At 37.5% G+C, this 21,271-nt stretch overlaps 1 protein-coding gene across 1 annotated transcript in view; it reads right to left on the bottom strand.

Moving 5' to 3' along the window:
- Nucleotides 1-6,356: 6,356 nt before the first annotated feature.
- Nucleotides 6,357-21,271, bottom strand: part of Clbn (Nuclear export mediator factor NEMF homolog Clbn) — a 30,110-nt gene continuing 15,195 nt past the window's right edge. The window contains exons 12-17 of the mRNA XM_071597822.1: nucleotides 20,252-20,463; nucleotides 18,871-18,976; nucleotides 18,304-18,509; nucleotides 15,824-15,969; nucleotides 12,943-13,310; nucleotides 6,357-7,139 (exon numbers count right to left, since the gene is read on the bottom strand). Coding sequence (XP_071453923.1) covers nucleotides 6,941-7,139; nucleotides 12,943-13,310; nucleotides 15,824-15,969; nucleotides 18,304-18,509; nucleotides 18,871-18,976; nucleotides 20,252-20,463 — 1,237 coding nt within the window. The 3' untranslated portion in view covers nucleotides 6,357-6,940. The remainder of the gene's footprint in view (nucleotides 7,140-12,942; nucleotides 13,311-15,823; nucleotides 15,970-18,303; nucleotides 18,510-18,870; nucleotides 18,977-20,251; nucleotides 20,464-21,271) is intronic.

Genomic DNA, 21,271 nt, shown 5'->3' with positions numbered 1-21,271 from the left:
AGATTTTGCTCATGAAACACAAGGCCCATCAACCCTGCATCAAATACACCCTGGACGAATGCTACCCCTAGAATATGTCAATGAAATCAATAATGAAGAATATTCTGGAAGGGTGTCTCATCATGACGGTAGATATACAGAAGACGCATATATCAGAGTACCAGAAGTACCAGGTATTACGATGCCATTACCGCAAGAAGAATATTTGGAAAATCCATGGCTTCTTGATGAAGAATACTCTGATTCCCTGGATGACATTACAGGAGATTTATCAGGGGAATTCGTTGAGTCCCCTGACTTAACTTTAGAAGTACCACCTTGGGATATTCGAGAAAGGGACTTAAATGCCTGGTTAGACGCACACCAAGGTGTCATCAGGAATTATTATAACCCTCCTGATCAAGATCCAGATATCCTGGGAGATACAAGGACACCTTATGACATGGTGGGATTTGAGCCTGGAATAGGAGAGGAACCTGAGATGAGGATGCAATTCCTTGATGAGAGCCCACCTAGTGGATTTGATGAAATTTCTCCCCTAGATCAAGAAATCCTTCAAGATTACTGGGATCAGGAAGATAATCCCAGCGTCTTTCTGGATACAGAATTGGAACCAGATTGGGCATAGAAGGAAATGCTTTTGATTGTCCCAAGAAACAAAATGCAAACCCATAAAAAAGGTTTGAGGGACTCAACAAAGGAGATCTGCTCTTATTACTAGATTCCTGCCTCAAAAGAAATCACTGTTTAAGCAATCATTTATGCCGTACTTCGATGATTCAGTTATGAGAACCAATAATTTACCATGAAGTTAAAGTTGGCCAAAATAATTTAACTTATGCAGATCAAAGTTTTTCTGAAAAATATAAGCTCTATGCTTTATCATATTTGAGGAAAAACTATCTTCATAATAATGGCAATGTTGGCCTTATTATTTCCAGTTCCCTTCTAGAAATTCTGCCAAATTTTTACTATAAGAGCATACTACCTTGATCAAAAATTTCCCGGAATTTATTCAGAAAATTAAAAATACAAGTTTATTCATCTAAATCTATATTGTCCCCTTCAAAGTAATCCCCATCGACTGCAACACACTTATGCCAGCGCTTGATCCAATCCTCGAAACATTTTTTATATTCGGTTTTCGGTATGTCCATCAGTGCTTCCTGCGATTTTTCCATTACTTCCTCTCGGCTGCTAAAACGCGTTCCCCGTAATGGTTTTTTAACTCGATTGAACAGAAAGAAGTCACAGGGAGCCAAATCAGGTGAATTCGGTGGCTGTTGGATGGTATTTGTTGCATTTTTCGTCAAAAAATTACGAATAATGATAGCACTGTGCGACGGTGCGTTATCATGGTGCAAAATCCACGAGTTTTCTGCCCACATTTCTGGTCTCTTTCGGCGAATAGCTTCACGCAAACGTCTCATAACGCCCAAATAATACTCTTTGTTTACTGTCTGGCCTTCTGGCAAAAATTCATGATGCACTACACCGTTGTAATCCATGAAAACCGTCAGCATTGCCTTCTTTTTTGACTGAAAACGACGTGGTTTTTTTGGTCTCGGCTCATTTGGTGAACGCCATTCACTTGCCTGATGTCTGGATTGCGTGTCGTACTCATAAACCCACGTCTCGTCTCCAGTAATGATCCTTTTGATGAATGTGGGATCGGATTCAGCCTCGCAAATCATGTCTTTTGCGACGTCAACACGGTCTCTTTTTTGCATGAAATTGAGGTCTTTTGGCACCAACTTTGCTGCTACACGACGGAAACCCAAATCATTAACCACAATGTCTTGGGCGGATCCATAGGCAATGTTCAAGTCCTCCGCTATTTCTCTGATGGTTAATTTGCGGTTATTGACCAACATTTCTTTTACTTTATCAATTTTTTCACCGACTTTCGATGTCGATGGTCTGCCACTGCGTTCATCATCTTTGATTGACTCACGACCACTTCTGAACCGCTCGTGCCACTGGTAAACGACCGTTTTTTAGAGAATCGTTGCCGAAACACTTTTCCAACATTTCCAACGTCCGTGCGCCACTAAATCCGTTTTTTACGCAAAATTTAATACAAGTTCGTTGTTGCAAATTTAAATCCATTTCTGCAATTGTAAAAAATCGCCAACACACACAGAGATAGATGTACTCTTGGCTACGTAACTTTTGCAAATGTCAAGTTATGACACTAAGATTTAAAGGGAATATCAACAACAGATGTACCAATTTAACAAAAAAAACAGAACTCAAATCGGAACGATGGGAGCGCCACACGGTGGTTATTCCGGGAACTTTTTGATCAAGGTAGTATATTGTCAAAAGGGAGATGTATATTGCGGTTAAAGAAAGAGTTACTGTAAAATCCAGGATTAGAAAGGATGTTTTGACTACAATACTCATGCATTGAGCACTCTGTGTCAAATGGTAGTCATTCCCGAGAGAAATCTGATGAAAGGTAACGAATTACAAAGGAATAGGAAGTAAGTAAGTAACCAAATACAAATAGAAAATATTTCATTTTTGCTTCCACTCTTTCTGTTAAAAAATTTCAAGATCATTAAAGTAATGTGTTTCATTGCAAACCTTTATGTATCATGTTGGTTATGTCATGCGCAGAGTAATTGTAGATTTTTTTGTATCACATGATTTGATGATCTTTTATTCAAGCACAAGTATTTGTACCATTTAAAGTGTAAGTTCTTTGGCAAAGATGTAGTTTAATTATTCCCTCAAAGTAACTTTAGCAGTCTCATCCTATAAAGTGTCACGTTATGGACTCTCCATCTCTTTTTACCCTGCATAGGGAAGTTGCTGTTGCATTTCTGAAATTGGAAAAACTACCTACTACTACTGACAACTCTGGCGGACAGAAGCCCTATCTTTCAAAATGGTTCCTTTCTTAAAGGAAAAAGTTCCATGAAGGTTTATCTGAGGAAGATATCTCAATCCTCTCCCAACCTAATCCCAGTCACAAAATTTTCTCTCCCAATACACCCTGAACCCTTACTTTGGCTCAGATGCAATGACGATATTTTTCTCATTTGGAAAAATGGTATGGACTCCCATAAGGCTTCTATTTCTTTCCTCAATACAAAATCCTGTTTCTTTCACTTCCACCATTTCTCCCAATCAAGTCCTACTTTTAGATGTGCAAATCTCCCTCTTCAACAACAAATTCCATACCTCAGTCCATAAGCTGTCATCCTCCCCATACTAAACAGTCAATTCCGTAATCTCTTTCTGTCCAAGGCCACCATATCTGCAGCAACTCCGATTCCCTGTATCAATTCCTCTCAAGACTCCATGCCTCTCTCATCCGATGTGGCTATCCGAACTCCCTTTTGGACAAAAATACATTCAAACACTCATACACCCCTAAATTATCCCATAAAAAGAGATATAACAGTCTATTCGTCTCCACAACTTACTTTCCTGGCGTGCAGTCTTTTAAAAGTATTCCTATAGATCTTTTTTCGATCATCTTCAAAAGCAAAGCCACTGACAACCTTCTCTCCAAATACACAATTGTAACTTTTAAATGCCCAGCAAACCTTTCTAATATTCTCAAATCCACCAGGCTTTTATCTAAATCCACTCAAATTCCCAAAACCCCTTCGACTCCATTCGCTTGTGTTAGATGCAAAACTTGCATCTAACACAAGCGAATCCTTGTAGCAAACTCTCTTCTGTAACAAACCCTTCTCAAACATCTCCTGTCATCTTTCTGCATTTCTAAAATGATCATATACCTCCTACAATGTACCCTCTGCCCAGCTTTCTATATTAGCCAATGCACCATGCCCCTCAATATTAGAATCAATAATCACTGAGCATCCTGTAACCCATCCGCCTCCCAGTTCCCAGAAACGCAGCTACTCACAGCAAAAATTTCGATAACTCCCATAAATTATCCGTTATTGCCTCCCTCCCGCCAACATTCACACCAATGCAATTAAGAACTCTGGAGTTATTAATTAGAGTCTGCTTCTATCAATTTTTTTAAATCCTAACACCACCCTGGACTGAAGTGTTTCCATTAGCTAACACCTTCACCTCAACAACCAATCACCAATTACATATGCCCTTGTATTTAACCCTCCCAGTATTCCTTCACCCCCTTACTTTCCCGTCAGTGACTTCTAATACTACTAAGAATACTAATAATCTAGTGACTACTTGGAATTTATATTGATACAAAACTTAACTGGGAGACACACATCACCAGTAATAAACTGAGTAAAGCTGTTTATATGTTAAGAAAGCTCAACTTTTTCATTTCAAATGAGTATCGTTTAACACTTTAACATGCCTTCTTTCAATGTCATTACAATTATGGTGTTGAGTCATGGGGTCATTCCCCACATGTTAAACAAATTGTGCTACTATAAAAGAGAGCTATTCGCTCTCTTGCTAATATACCTCCACATGATTCCAGCGAACCCTTTTTTATTGGGTATGGAATCATGACTGTATTTAGTTTAAATATCTTTCAGGCTCTAATTCATGCAAAAGTTAATCTAGAAACTTACCAATTAAGATCTAATATCCGCGTGGAAAAGTAGAAAGTAATTCGAAGGTGTAGTTTCTGAAAATATCAGAGGGGAAGAAAGTAAATACTTACAATGGCATACAATCGTAGTATAAATAAAAATGCACTGAAAAAGTCAACAGGGGGTGAATGTTTATTATTAATTCACGAAAGCGTAAGAACATCAAGGCACGAATTTCACAATTGTTTGGAATTTAATTCGTAATGCAATGTTTTGAAGTTATTAGGCAATATAAATATGAGGGACTTTCTATTTTGAAGTGGGATTTAGTGAAAATTCTTTGCAGGAATAAAGATCGGCTATTAATAAGTGTGGGTAAGGAATTAAGAGACCAATTGTTCCATTGTAAGATATATCTGGTTTCAGCTTTAAAAGTTGGTGGCTTTTCAAAACAACACCCAAAAGGATATTTGGGGTTTTGCATTAACCCAGATGGACAGTTATTCACGATATTACAAATATGAAAAGCAAATGATGCCTTGTAAAAAATATATTTTTTGATAGAAGTCACTCACGATTGTATCATTAAATATGATGAAATTGCAAACTTAGAAATTTATTAAATGAAATATATTCTAAAATAGTCTAATTTACACCAATCAGTGATGCTTTCATTCAGGATGAATACATATATTTTGAAGGGAATTTATATCATGAACAGTATTTTACATTCCTTTTTATCATTCCCTTACGGAGTAGAGATAGGAAAAAAAATGTTTAGCATTTTGAGAGACCTTGTTCCCTTTTACAGATTTCATCCAAGCTGCCCTATCCCTGCTGATTTATTTTGCTTCTATTGTATTCATGTTGTTTGACAGTTTCTATTCGATTCTTGAGAGTATACATTACCTTGAGTCCCTTTGCTGACATTCATCCATGATTTTCTAGGTCTACCCCTTTCTCTCAAAACATCTTTCCTCTCCTATGTCCGTCAGTGATCCACCTCTTACCTAATCTCTCACCAGGAACAAACCAAATTGTTTTCATCTTTCACCAATGACAGTATCTTACGTCCCACACACTCTTCATTCTATCTTTCCAAATCACTACTTAAACACAGTCCCGACCTGGCACCTCGCAACTACTATTTCTCCTGAGAAAAGAGCTTGCTTTAAGAATTTTAAAATGAAGGATGAGTGTCCCTTAATCGTAACATTCTTCCACGAATAAATTCTCACCCACCCTACAAAATAAATGCAAACGACTACAGGACTATTAATGTTGGTAGGAATGAAAATATGTACTTAAGAATGTTATCAAAATTTATACATGATGAACTAAGGCCATAATAGAATCCGTTGAGAAAACATACTTTATGGTTTTTCACTAGCTTTGCAGTTTTCACAATGGATATCAAGAAGTTCCATAAAGTGAAGCTTCATTTTTTTAATTTTACTAAAAACCAAGATAAGTATTCTTTTGAAATGCATGAACTTGAATTTATCTGCTCTTAATTTTCTAATGGAGCCAGTTATGCTCTGGCAATTCATGGTGATCCAAGCCAATGACGGGTGAGTGGCACTCATCAATTGCCATTATCCATCTAATTAATATACCTAGAGCTGAATCACTGTGAAAGGGAATCAAGAAATAATATAATCACAAGGAACCAGAACCCAACTCACATATCATAGAGGAGAAGAAGTGTGATTGGTTTAAACATCGTACCACAGGTTCAAAGTGTCCAGTAACTTTTTCAAAAATAACACTTCCAAAAATATAACATTATGGAGTTGTGTCAACACCGAGGGTGAATTGTCTTCAAAGGCTTAGCTTGCAAAAAAAATCAAAACAGTAATGCATTGATAAAAAATACATATATTTTGTCTTCAACTTTCAGCTAGAAATATAAAAATCACAAAAAATAATTTAACTACACACAATATAGAAGAAAACTGTGCAAGCAATATTTAAATCCATTTGGTAACTTAATTTGGATGGTCTGATTCATAATGTTCTGAAAAAAAACTATTTAACAGATGCCTTTCAAAAAAAGTATTTAAACCATTTGAAACACCATTCAATTAATGAAAAAAGTCATATCTGAAGATGAATTTAAATAATATTCACTGCTTAAATGCCTATGATGCTGGAACAACAAGGTCAATAAGCTAACCACCTGGACTGAAATTTATTTCTTACTTTATCTTAGTCACACCCCTCAATATTTGAAAGATATATTTATGAGTGCAAAGGAAAGAAATTACCTGAAAACAGATAATCCACTGAACATCATCCACAATAAATCTTGAAAAATCCCTTTTTTCAAAAATTTAAAAAAATATTCTCCAGGAATAATCCAACAATAAATTACAAAACGTGAAAAACTGTAAAATATTTATACAACATCCCTCCTTACATAAAAAATAATTCACTGAAACATATCATTTTTTCATTTTCTGCAACATAGGTGCAGACACTTTGACTTTACCAGGAATGTTTCTTGCAGTATCTTGATCTTTAACACATTTCAACAAATCTTTCTCCCTTGGTGTTGAAGTCTTATCCTTCAAGAACATATTCAATGCAGTCTTGGCTGCTTTTCCCCTCTTACCCGTCCCTGGGGTGAGCTTCACCTTATATCTGAAAGAAAATCCAAAAGATTAATTTGCCACCAATATGGTGATCCAATGAGGTCGGAGTGAGTGCAAGAGTCAATCATTCATCAGAACTCTAATTGAAATCGAAGAGCCATCAGATGACATAGAAAAATACATCTCAATATTAAAATATTATTCTGCCTCCTCTATTATGATTTCAAAATCAGAGATACAAGATCCTTAACTCAAGAGACGATAGTAAACAGAAGCATGCCTATTGACCCCTCCTTGGTGAATCATTAGTATTATTTCTCTAATCCACTTGCCATCACAGTGTAGAAAGGTTATTTTTCTTTAAATGAAGAACACAATGTATATTTCCACTGTTCTTCATTTACACACAACTAGTTTCAATGCTTAGTAGTCATCACCAGGTGGAAATCAGAACAGTGGAAATATACACTGCGTTCTTCATTTAATGAACATGAACTTCTACAAAGTTAAGCCTGGAACAAATGAATACAAGGTTTTGTATTCTCCAAAATTCAAATTTTGGTGTACATACACATAAAATATACTAACATGACCAAAAGAGTTAAAGAAATATTTGTTCACATAATATCAAGACCCTACCCGGACTACAACCTTGACGTGGTGGAAGGGCTTGTGCGTTCCGATGACCCCTAGAGCTGTGCTGGCGGGTGTAATAAAAATTGCTCCTGGTAGGGTCACCCATGCCAGATAGGTCGAAGGTTAGGAGCCAGACAAAAGGTAGTCTATGCAGCGTCTGTTCCTCAGTGAGGCGGATGCAATGGTGTCTGACCCCAGTGGGGCGGCCTATAAGTGATGGTGTCACGTTAAAAACACTATTAAGGAAGGCAACGGGAAACCACCTCAATTATCATTCCCAAGACTAAAATGATGGACTATACAGAGATTTTGAGTCCTGGCAACTACGGGGCTCGGCCCAATCGGCGTGTGTCGGCCGGCAGAGGGGGAGGCAAGGCTTCCACGGTCGTCATTCCACGTAGCCCTTGTAAGGGAAAACCAGCAGCAGCAGGACAGAAGACGCAGGAGAAGAAGACGAAATTAGTTAGAATAGGAACGTGGAATGTTAGGACAATGATGAGGACGGGGAAATTGGAGAATGTTAAGCGAGAGATGGAAAGGGGAAAAATAGATATTTTAGGTCTAAGCGAAGTGAGATGGAAAGATAGCGGTGATTACTAGAGTGATAATTATAGAATAATATACAGCGGCGGGAACGAGAGCCAACGAGGGATTGCCATAGTATTAAATGAAGAGCTAGGAAGAAGCGTAGTCAACATAGAGCAGCTAACTGATAGATTATTACTAGTAGAGATAAAAGCAGAACTGAAGAACTTGGTCAGGTATACATGCCACCGAGCAACCATAAGGAAGAAGAGGTCGATAGGATATACGATCAGTTAGAGGACATAATCGCGTGTGTTCCTGCAGGGAAACATTTGATAGTGATGGGGGATTGGAATGTGACGGTAGGTGAAGGAAGAGATAGTGATGAGGAGGGGGACTAGGGTTTAGGCACGAGGAATGACCGCGGGGAGAAAGCAGTTGAGTTCTGCATGAGACAGGGGTTAGTCATCACCAGCACTTGGTTTAGACACCACAAAAGACGCAGGTATGCATGGAAAATGCCAGGTGACTCAGAAAGCTATCAGCTAGGTCATATCCTGGTTAGACACAGGCTTAGGAACAGTGTGATAAATTCGTACAGCTTCACGGGAGCGGATGCGGACTCTGACTACAATTTAGTTGTTATGAAATGTAGCGTCCGTTTCAAAAAGATAAGGCAGGGGCGGCGAGTTAGAAAATGGAATGTAGAAGCATTAAATGGTTTGAAAAGGAAGGAATACAAACAGGTGGTAGAGGAAATCATGGCGGATGGTAAAGAGCTTAGTACTATGGAAGAAAAATGGGAAAGTATCAAGAGAGGGTTGTCTAAAGCGGCAAAAGACACTATTGGAACCATTAAAGCTAAAAGGGCTAGGAAACCATGGATCACGGATGAGATGATTACAAAGATGGATGAGCGGCGAAAATGGAAGAATGTAAATACAGAGTTAGGTAAAATGAAGTACAAAGAATTAAACAATAAATTGAGGCGGGCAACAAATAAAGCAAAAGAAGTATGGTGGAAGATGCAGTGCGAGGATATGGAAAGTCTGCAGAGGAAGGGTGAAATCGGTGCGCTGTACAGCAAAGTTAAATTGTTATCGGGAAGTAAGAAAGGGAGATCTATGCTAACAGTTAGAGATAAGGCGGGTAAGGTAATAGTTGACGCAGGAAAGATCCAAGAGAGATGGAAGGAGTATATAGAAGAACTGTATAGTAAAGAACTCAGACCAACAAAGTTAGACATTGAAAAAGAAAATGACGTAGAGGAGGACAGCTTAGGTCCAGGCATACTAGACAATGAGATAGAAAGGGCATTAAGGGAGATGAAACTAAATAAGGCCGTGGGGGTAGATAACATTCCCGTGGAACTTTTAAAATGCTTAGGAAAATGTGGGAGGAAGAGGCTATATGGGCTGATCCGTAGTATCTATGAGGAACGAATCTGGCTGGAGGACTTTGTAAGATCAGTTTTAGTGCCTATCCGGAAAAAGGTAAAGGCTATATCATGTGAGGGCTACAGGACAATAAGTTTAATATCCCATGCAGCTAAAGTTGTTCTCAGGATCATAAACTAACGGATAGAGAGCAGGGCAAATGAGTACTTAGGGGAAGGTTTAGGAAGGGGAGAGGTAAGCGTGATGCCATTGCAGTAATGAGATTATTAATCGAGAGGAATATAGAATACAACCAGGAGGTATTTGCCTGTTTTGTAGATTTCAAAAAAGCATTTGATAGAGTGAATTGGGAAAAACTAATGAGTATATTGCAGAGAATAGGAATAGATTGGAGGGAAAGGAGGCTAATCCGCAACCTGTACATGCCTCAGACTGCTCAGGTGCGGGTGGGAAACGGGGAGTCAGGATGGGCAGTGTTAGGAAGGAGTGTAAGGTAGGGTTGCCCATTATCACCGTTGCTGTTCAACCTGTATGCAGAGGAAATGATCAAAGAGGCATGGGAAGAACTCGAGGTAGGAATGAAAGTGGGCGGGGAATTCGTAAAATCAGTTAGATTTGCTGATGACCAAGCTTTAGTTTGTCAGTCAGCCAAGGGGTTGCAAGCATTTCTGAGTGAATTGGAAATTCAGTGCGAAAGGTATGGGATGAGAATCAATATTAATAAAACAAGGGTTACGTGATTTTCTAGAAAGAAAAAGGCTAAGCTAAACATTAAAATAGGAGGGCAAAAACTAGAGCAGGTAGAATCAAAGTGGTAAGGACGTAAGGAGAAGAATTGCACTAGGCAAAGAGGCTTTCACAAGGAGGGAGTTGATAACAGGGACGTTGAGGAAGGATGTTAAGAAAAGACTCGTTAAAACATTGATATGGAGCGTAGCTATGTACGGCGCGGAAACGTGGTCATTGAAGCAGGAGGATAGACGTAGACTGGAGGCTTTTGAAATGTGGGTGTGGAGAAGAATGGAGAAGGTGAAACGGACAGAGAAGAAAACAAATGAGGAAGTACTTGGTATGGTGGGCGAAGAGAGGGGTTTGTTGGGAGAAATCCTATGGAGGCAGGAAAAGTGGATGAAGGGCATAGCGGCTTGACCGGCAGCGGGATGTTGAAGACTGTAATAGAGGGGAGAGTGTTAGGCAAACAAGGAAAGGGAAGGAACAGGATAGGGATGTTGGACGGGATGAAGGGAGGAAGAAAGTACTCAGAGATGAAGAGGGACCTGATATAGAGTAGGATACTGGATTTTGTATTTTGTTAGGAATCACAAAATATTTTATTTAGGAGCTGTGTCCATCCAAAAACCTACCTTAACCGGTAGATTACCTAATAATAATAATAATAATAATATCAAGAATATAAAATATACTCGTAGTAGAAGTTTTTAGGGGAGGCGAGAGAAAGCCAGGGACCTGAAGGGAAACCGATATGGCTTCGTAGAAAATGTCCAAAGGGCCGCGACGGCATCTCTGAAGGGGATCCTGGAAAGTGAGTTCCAGAAGGCGTATGCTCAGTGGGAATCGCATTACACACATTGTGCCAAAGGACAAGGGTGCTATTTCGGGGACTAGTGAAAGGATTTGTACTGATTAGTACAATAAAAAAATTTAAATGAATTCATTCCAGATACTTTTCCATTCTACCTTGTATGTTATGACCACTAAAGAAGTACAAGAAGGTAAATACAGAGGTAATTGTCTTTGTCTAATATTTTTCATAATGTTAAGGGTATATTACTTCTGGAAAAGATTAATTTTTATATTCTGACTTTAAGTAAGAAATTGGCAAACACATTTACCACTCCATTTGCGAAAACAAAATATTGTTCTAACTTGTCTCTTCATTCATTATGCAATGTATTGATGATATTTTTTAATAGAACAGAAAGGCATAGGAAAATGGATGTTTTATTAACAATTACATTGCATTTAATCACTGTCTTTCACTCCAGTGATATGATTTATGGTACAGTACATGAATGTTATTAAATAAAACATATGTCGCATCTGGATATTTTTTCCATGATGAATGTTGAAAAATTACTTCTAAAATATACGTGACTGTGACATTAAGTAGTATTATGAATGCATGAACTCGGAGGAAATATACTCATCGCTAATCAAGTATCAACAATCAATCATTCTTAGAGGAAACCTTTTTGGTGATTAAGCACATTTTGAAAAGAATAAAAATGAACTCCAGGCCTTGGAAGCACCAACATGCCCTAGAAAATAATTTTTTATAAACCAGACACTAGTTTGAAATATAAATATCATAGGAATTCGTTAAAGAGTGAGGTGATATTTTCCTTCCGTCATAATGAAAATGATTTGTATCAATTGGTAGTAGTAGTATTTCGGGGAGGCGACCGACAGCTGAGGTCATTTGCGCCATAGGGGATGGATAGGAAAGGATGAAGGGTGGAGAGAAACCCGGCGTCGGCATTAGCCTACTCTGAACGAAAGGCACCAAGGGGTCCACAGCTTAACGTCCCATCCGACGGACGGCGTACTCACTCAAAGTACCCTCCACAAAGCACCTCAAGTGAGATACTACTGAAACTGAAACTACCTCTGAAAAATATTCAACACCACTGGGATTTGAACCCGGGCCCTTTGGGTGGGAAGCCAGTACGTTAGCCCCTGCACCATCTCGATCCCCTGTGTCAATTTATTTGATGAGCCTATGTCAAAACTAAAAAAGTGCCTACACAATGGCCAATATCCATGCCTGAGAAAGTTAAAATTTAGTTTTTAGTCGCTATTAATATTTTCTATTCCATTGCTTCATCAGTTTCAACCAAGCTATTTGATTTTTTTAGGCACCAGATCCTCTTTGGAAACCATACGTAGGACAGGACATAAGGAACTGGCTCCGTTTATTACCCTGTTGGTGAATTTTACACCTCATTGGGCTTATTACTGGGTGAAGCTCGATCCTCACTGATCAAACAAGCCTTTGGGTTGATTACTGGAGTCTTCTATTGTACTATAGAACACCACCTTGTCATTCATTTGAAAATATTTGAGAGATGGTTGAGGCTGATACTTTATGGAAAGCCATTTGCAAAAAGCACAAAGAATGAATCAAGCATGGAAACGCAAAGCCTTTGATTCTTTCTTCATGCTTCACATATGTGACATGTCTAGGGGCTGCATTATTACAAAAGACACTGGCTCACTGCTGTTACCGCCAGGACCAGCCTATTCTAAAACTAAATTTCAAACCTGGACACTTACTTGTGGTTGGCAAGGGCGTTGTATGGAGCCACTGTGGGAATGGCAAAGAGGAGCTCATCCTCGGGCAACGGCTGGCCAGTGAGGGAGAGCAGCATTTCCACTTCATCTGTTGTCGCAGGAGCCACATCATCTTCATCAAAGTCATCGTCCCCCTCCCCCCTCTGCTCCTCCTTCACCACAACCCTGTCGTTGTTCCCCAGTTCATCGGCACCCTGCTCATCCCCTAGAAGTATGCCAGTGCCCGAAAATGGCACCATGCCAATCTTGTTGGCTCCCTTCTTTTGATTCTTTTTTGAGGCATTCTTCTTGGATCCTCCTTGTTCCTGCTTGGCCTTCTTGTGACTCGACTCTTTGCCACTGCCAGCAGACTGCAAAGGAAGGGAAATCAAAACAATCTCAAAATGTGGACATGCAAAATAGAATGCACAAAAAATGAAATGCGGAAGATATTTGAGGAGGCCAATACTTTATAAGGTTCATTAAAGAACTAGGAAAGGATGGCTTAAACATTCCAATGCATAGAAAGATTTTTTTCCTATTACCTGAAGATGCTAATGCGTGATGAAACATGTACAGATTCAAAATTCTCTTTTCTTTTTCAGTGGAAAGCAAGTCTACTTTTCTAAGTCCTTCACAGCTAAGATTGCATAAATCCATAGAATTGTCTGACTTTCAAATCGCTAAATAAGGGCGAAATAGTCCGGTTGAACTGACCTATCTCCGCACCCTGGTGATACAACAATCAAACCATCCCCTGGATGATTAGTCTGGTTTCGGGATGTCTTCAATCATGCTATTAAGGCACAAGAAGTAACTCGTTGGATACAAATTAAGAAGTATGATCCTAATAATTATATTCTTTCGTGATATATTTTCACTGTGTAAAGTTTGCATGGATCAAAAAATTGAATCATTAACTAGAAGGCATGACATCAACAATTATTTTGTGTGTTGGGCTACCTTCATCTAAATGAAAACGAAAACTCAGGGAAGTCTCATTGACACTAAGGAAAACTAAGTCCTCTAAAACTTTTGTTAGGCCTATTTTAGAATGACAGTCTGGGATCCTTATCTTGCCAGGGAGATTAAAAATTAGACATTGTTCAGTGACTAGTCGCAAGATTGGGGATGAAAAATTTTTTAAGAGAGGCTAGCAATATAGAAATGTTAAAAAAATCAGGCTGGGAATTGCTCGAACCCAACGAGGAAGGAAGCACAGCTGAAGTGCACATACCAATTGGGGATGCTGCAGGGAAAGGCTCCTTTTCCAAATCCCGAATAGAAGATTGCAATGTTCAAACCAAAACTAAGCTAAAGCTCTTCCCAAGTGACTTTGGGACATTTATGACTAGGCCAAGAAAAAATTGATTTATTTTTTGTGAGAATATGTTGTTTATGTCTCAGGATATATTTTCCTGTAATATCTGTAGCAATTCTTCTTTGCCACCTCATGTTACCAACCAATAAAATGGTCAACTATTGCATTATTAATAATAATTATAACATCTTATCCTTCACTAAGTGAAAAATTGCACCAACAGTCATCTGATGAAATTATTCAGATAAACACAACAAAATATATAATTGCAACAGAATTTTTTTGCCAATTTGGTGTTAGTTACCTTAATTCCTCAAGCATTAACACCAATAGAAACATAAAAAAAAGCCTGAAAAAACTATTTGGCACTTCAGAGATTAGGCAGATGCAAAAAGTAAGACATAGCAACATAAATATACAAACTATGGTATCCATTTCATCAGAGAGAGAACTTTGATGAAACATAAGTACTATTTATTGAAGACCAATACATCATCACACATCAAATTTGCTCAAAGTGCCTGAGGACTATTTCCATCTTCTATTTTCATTTGGTTTTAACTTAAGTCCCCAGCCATTATTCCATTCGACTTACATTCCCTTTGCTTTCACACAACAAACATGAATACTCTCATGACAACTCACCATCTAATTCTTCTGTTAGAATTCCTTTAGTTCTCCACTGCAATCTGCATTACATACAAAATAAGCACCAAGGTTTCTGCAGCTTGTGCAACCAGAATTTTTAAATACATGTTTGTCTTTACAACCCAAAGTGTATATCAGTATACAATCAACTTATGCTCTTTGTAAAATCACAACCCTCATGTTTAAATAAAGTTTTTTCTTCTTCCTGGAATATTTTTGTGTTTGCATTTACAATGGCTTAGTCCCAGTCAACACAGTGACCAAATGAATCAAAAATGATATGCATGCAAAAATACTATCAGTTGACCAATGGGTTGCGAGCATTGCTGAGTGCATTGGAAAGTCACTACGATGGATATGGGATGAGAATAAATTTAAATAAAAAGTAAATATATCTTTTGGAAAACTGCATAAGGTTATGCAGTTTTCCAAAAAGAAAAAGGCTAAGTTAAACATTAAAATAGAATGTCAAAAACTGGAGTAGTTGGAATATTTTACGTATCTAGGAAGTGTTTTTGACCAAAAGGGTCAAAGTCATAGGGATGCAAGGAAAACAATTGCCCTAGGCAAAGAAGGTTTTACAAAGAGGAGGGGGGAATTATTGGCAGAGACGTTGAGTAAGGATGTTAATAAAAGGCTCGTGAAAACTTTGATATGGAACATAAATGTGTACAGCAAGGAAACATGTTCACTGAAGCATGATAATACACTTAGATTGAAGGCTTTCGAGAAGGATGAAGAAGGTGAAATGGACCGAAAGGAAAACAAATGAGGAGGTGCTAGATATGGAGGGCGAGGAAAGACGATTTATGGGGAAAATCATAAGGAGGCAGGAAAAATGGATGTAGTGAATAGATGGGGTGTAGTGATTGGCATCCCATTGTGGATGTTAAGAGAAGGTTAAGGAAAACTTACCTGTAAAATTTCCATTCGAAGTTTCCTCTCCTCTTCATCCTGATACTTGTACTTCTCTTTTATTTTCTTCAATTTACCTTTCTGGCCACGTTTAACTTGGTTTTCCACTTTGACTTCTGTTTCACTATCACTACCTTTCTCCAAATCTGCAAACAAAAATAAATTTTTAATTATCTCATTGGGTAAATACTATGAAAAGAAGGAGAGCGTAGAGGAGAAAATTAAAAATTCCAAAGCACATAATATGAATGGCCAATTAATTTATGGAAAGGTGTACTGAATCCAAGAAAATGCATCCTTTATTAGTAATTCTCTACCATCCTAGGATTGGTTTTATGGACCCTGGTACATTATTCACACTTCTGTGCTCTAAATAACATGTTACAATACATCCTTAAACTCCATACTACATATTGCAATAACGCATCCTTTATCTCTCCACATTTTCTACTTTCTCATTTCCATCCAAAATGCCTCTTATTTTGAGCCCACTCTCTCTTTCCCACCTCACTCTCCCAGCTACTACCATCTTCAGAATCCTCTCTCAATATCACCTAATTCTAATTGTCCCACCTTCTAATTTCTTCCTGCAACATCCTCTCTTGCCTTCTCTTACTTAGAACTTCATCGTTTCTTTTCCTTTCCCTTTTTTTTCACCAAGCTTCCTCAAACCCACATTTCAAAAGCCCATAATCCATCTATCTTATCCTCTTGCCTCAACAAACAAGTTTCCAAACCATATAAAACTATGCTCCATATTTAGAGATGTCTTTTATTTACATCTTTATTTCTGATGCCTGCCATCAACTCCAGCCTCTTTGAAAAAGATTCTTTACCTAATGCAATCCTTCTTTAGATGTCCTTACTACTTCACCTACCTACTTCTACTAGACTTCCTATATAGGTGAAATCTTTGTCAATATTTTCATTTCTGCCCCTAACTTCAAGGTTAATCTTAAGACTTCCAAGCACACTAATTACAAAAGGTGGTGCCAAGCAGCACCTAGTCATCTGAGCCACACTGCTGGCGGGACAACTTCACTTGACTAGCTTCCTAAATGGCATCCAAGAATGGTAATTAAAGTTTCACTACAAAATTAACGGATGCTGTGAAATGAATCTGGCATAGGACTTTCAGCATGCCATTAGCTGCTGTATAATACCATCAGAATTAATTTCATAATAAGGAAATAATATGTATATTGATACAACATGAAGCAGAGAAAATCACTATATAGATGCAACCACAGTTAAATAAGATGCAATATTACAGGGAGTCAACATTTTAATGGATTGAGTATGTTACTTTTATAAATGCCCTTTCTTTCATTACAAAATTGAAGACTCTTTTTAGCCCTACAGGGTTACACCCAAAAGTGGTAGGACTGATTTTCTCTGGCGCGAACGGAGCGGTGGAGGGGGGTCTGCCTGGCAGGGTAAGGTGGAGGGGGCTCTTAGCAACAGACCTGCACCAACCTCAGTCGCCTGCGGGCTGTCGTTGAGTGAGGACACCGTTTTTAGTGAAGCAAGTTTTTTGTCCGCGTCGAAAAACAAAATGAATCTGAATTTAGAGCAACATTATTCCGTGAAGTTTTGTGCGAAACTCGGGAAGACGGCAACTGAGACCCTTGGTATGATCAAGCAGGCTTATGGGGACACTGCCTTAAGCCGTACCACAGTATTTGAGTGGCACAAGTTGTTTAAAGAGGGTAGGGAGCTCGTTGAAGACGACCATCGCTCCGCACGGCCGTCGACGGCAAGAACCGACACGAATGTGGACGGAGTGAGGACACTGCTGAACACAGACCGACGCTTAACCAGTGAAGAAATTGCAGACCAGTTGGGTCTGTCTGCATCCAACGTCCAACGCATTATTTCACAGGATTTGGCCATGCGCAAGGTGTGCGCCAAGATGGTGCCGAAAATTCTGAGTGTCGACCAACAGACAACGCGTGTGCACATTTCCTGTATTAGCAACCATACTCAATAATTTTTGAAAATATATTCATGTATTCATATTTCTATTAAACTAACCCATTATTGACTACTTTTACATGAATACTAGGAAAAATAGTCCTAACAAAGCATAAGCCAAATGGAATGCATTGAATTGTCTAAATGGGAGAACTCACCAAACCCAAAATAATACTTAAGAAAGTGTAAAATGACTGCATCTTAAAAAAGATAAAATATTAAAAAGGAATTTTTTCAATACTTGATACATATTTCATCATTTTTGTAAATTAGGTCATTCTGATTTTGAAAAAAAAATCTTTTCTCAACATAGGCCAGTATTTACAATTTGAATAACTAAAAAAATGTTAGTTTGTATTTGGTGAGTTATTACATGAATTTGGGATTATTATTAAATATGTAATACAGGTAGCATGTATTAATTAAGTAAGTAATTATTATATGTTAATCTATAGTTAAAAATTATAGATTAACATATTGTTTAAAAAAACTCAAATGACTTTCACCTTTATCTTTTTTGACATTCTTCTGTTTTTTCTGCTTCCCATCCGGGTTCTTATTCCTCTCCTCTGAATCTTTCTTTTGCTTCTTTTTGTGGTTGGCTGGTTTGAGGTTTACAGGCTTATCGTCGCCAAGATAGATCACATTTTCATCATCTCCATTCGAGATTTGCCGCTGAAGAATTGATGCACTCTCAGCTACCAAGGAAATCCTAAAAAAAGAAGCATTTCATATGCAATATACACTCAAAAACCTTAAGATTTTGGGGTATCATGATTTCAAATTAAAATGAATACGTTGAAATAGGGAGGTTAATCAGAAGACGAAAAAAACATTTAAAAGTGCTTAGTAGTTGTAGAGATTACAATAATAATCATTGCACTTTTTTAATGTCATCCTAACCCTCAGATAAGATCAAAGAATGGTGAGAGTGACTCAAGTCAACTGAAACTCTTTTCCCTGATAGCTAAATGCCAGGCTGCTGCCAATCATTTCATACATGTACACGGATCAGCGCATTACATGAGGCATTATTTACATGATCACTTGTAATGCTAATAATAATTACTTACTGTCCACCCGTGTGCTCAAATTTGATTTTTGTGTCGGGAAACTCTGGTGCATTACTGCTAGCATCTTCCTCCTCATTTTCATAGCTGACTTGACCGTATGTCTCACCTTAAAATATCCAAGTACACAATAATTAATTAGCCCATCAAAACAAAATTCAACTAACTACTCATTATAAATATTTATCCAAAATTCAGTGTATCCACTCACTCTTAAGGGAAAAAGAAGTGCCCAGGCTCACAACTTTTTTTTTTTATTTTCCCAGATTTAAGGAATGAATTATAATGATTTCATAGTTTTTTTCAAAACTTGCTAAATGAGAGTTGAAATGCAATGAAAACAAGTTGAAAAAATTGAGCAGACAATGGATATTTTACCAAAAGAAGTGGACACAAACGAAGGTCACTAGCTAGGAAATCGAACACTTACATTTCAAAACTGAGTATTACAGAAGAGTGCATTCTTCAGCAATAGTTCAGAAAACTGCTTTTAATATATTATATATTGCTGTTATCTCAAACTTAGAATGCGGTCATTAATAAAAAGCATTGATGATAAAATAAATTGTGATAGACGCACAACCATGAAGATGACAATAAAAATTTAGAATAGCTTCCTTCTTTCTCTGGAGTCTCAATGATTTGGAAAGTATCATCAGATAGCTTCTAGTGAAGAATATATTACTAAGAACAAATGGCAGCTGATAGTTTAATAATATACATTTATTGCATCAGTTTGCAGATATACCTGTATATATATGTATGCTGTTCTGAATTCTGTGGTACAATTAACCCTTTATCAACGCCAAAGTCATTGTGAGTGATGCCGAGGAATTTTCCAAAAAAATTCCAGCGTTTGAATAAGGGGAACATAGTTCAGTGTGAAAGTGCCAAGTGCTGCATGAGTTCTCAGGGTATCACCCTTGTGAGTCGTAAACACAACTTAAGTTGGTCTCTCTCTGAATTGGAGAAGTCAAATAATATTACAGCAATAAGTTTTCGTTAAAGTGCTTCAAATCACAATGATTGTAAAAGGGTTGTACGTTCATGATATCATATAAAAGTTTCACCAAATTTTTATAAATAACAATGTTTTTACAGACATATTTCATAAATTCTGCATTTCTCATTGAAATAGCCAGGCAATTTTTGAACAAAAAACACCGATTAAGATATACCTAACTCATCACGAAGTATGCAATCAGAATTTAAATTGTGCTAACTAACACTCATATGAAAAGAGTGAATTACAGATAAAAACATGCTGATAATTTCAATGGGATTCCTTCCAAAGAATGGACTTTAAAATGGAATTTACATTCAAAGCATGTGTACGACCATTCAACAAATAAATATTTCCACATGAACTTAAGGATACTCTTACCAATCTCACTTCCGCTGGCATTTTTCTCTTCATCTTCACTATCACCCTCCAGTTCAATTTCTTGATCTTCCTCCATCTCAAGAGAAGCCATTGATTGACTAGCACTTGCGGCCATTTCTTCAATACTTCCTTCAGTCGACTCAGACACAGTTAATTTCTTCAGGGATAGCTCATCTTCTTCAATACTGCGAACTTTACGCTCATGAGCATGCCTGAAATATGATACGTTGTTTGTTTTAACACTTATAACATTTGGCTCGCAAATATTCACCGTCAATTAGTAATGTTTGTCAGAATTTAGGTGAAGAAATAGTAATTCCTCCAGCATCAAATCTGTCCTTTTCTTACAAAAGATAGCTGTCGAAATATTCTGTGAAGCAGCTTCTTGAGATCACTGAAAACCACTGTACATTGCTAACTGTATTATGACATTCTATATCCTATACATTACTGATAACCTATTTGATATAAAGGCAAATTTAAATAGTCTCTCGACGAGATCCAATGTAAATAATCACAAAACAGGCATAGGCTAAAGCTAAACACATTATATTTTCACTTGGCCAATACCTAAGACAGTCAAATGCATGGAGAACACATTATTGGCGAAATTAACAACCTATTCATATAGCACCAATATTTTAACATTCAAAACCAAACTGTATTATTGGCTCACAGTGAAATTAATTTACTCAGGTTTACTCAGTTTCTTTAAACCAGTTTCGGACTTGGCTTTCAACTAAAACGGATATAAACAACTTTATAGGTACCATTTGATATTTTAAATATTTATTAGACAATACATAAACAAGACAATAACTAGAGTAATTTGTAACATCATATAATAAATGTTAAGATTACCTACTTCAGTTTGCAAAGTTTGCTCCCACAAGTTATGCATCTCTACTTTCTGATTTGACAACAAAACTATGAAAATAAACTTTGTTGCATGCAAGGTTTCTCCATTTCATTTCATAGTCACTCTTCTATTGAAATTTCTCTTGGCGTATCTTCAATTTT

Source organism: Hetaerina americana, unplaced genomic scaffold (genome assembly GCF_022747635.1).
Source record: "Hetaerina americana unplaced genomic scaffold, ioHetAmer1.1.p SCAF_9, whole genome shotgun sequence".
Taxonomy (NCBI): domain Eukaryota; kingdom Metazoa; phylum Arthropoda; class Insecta; order Odonata; family Calopterygidae; genus Hetaerina; species Hetaerina americana.
The sequence above is the reverse complement of the archived record's forward strand: the minus strand, read 5'-3'. Positions and strand labels throughout refer to the sequence as shown.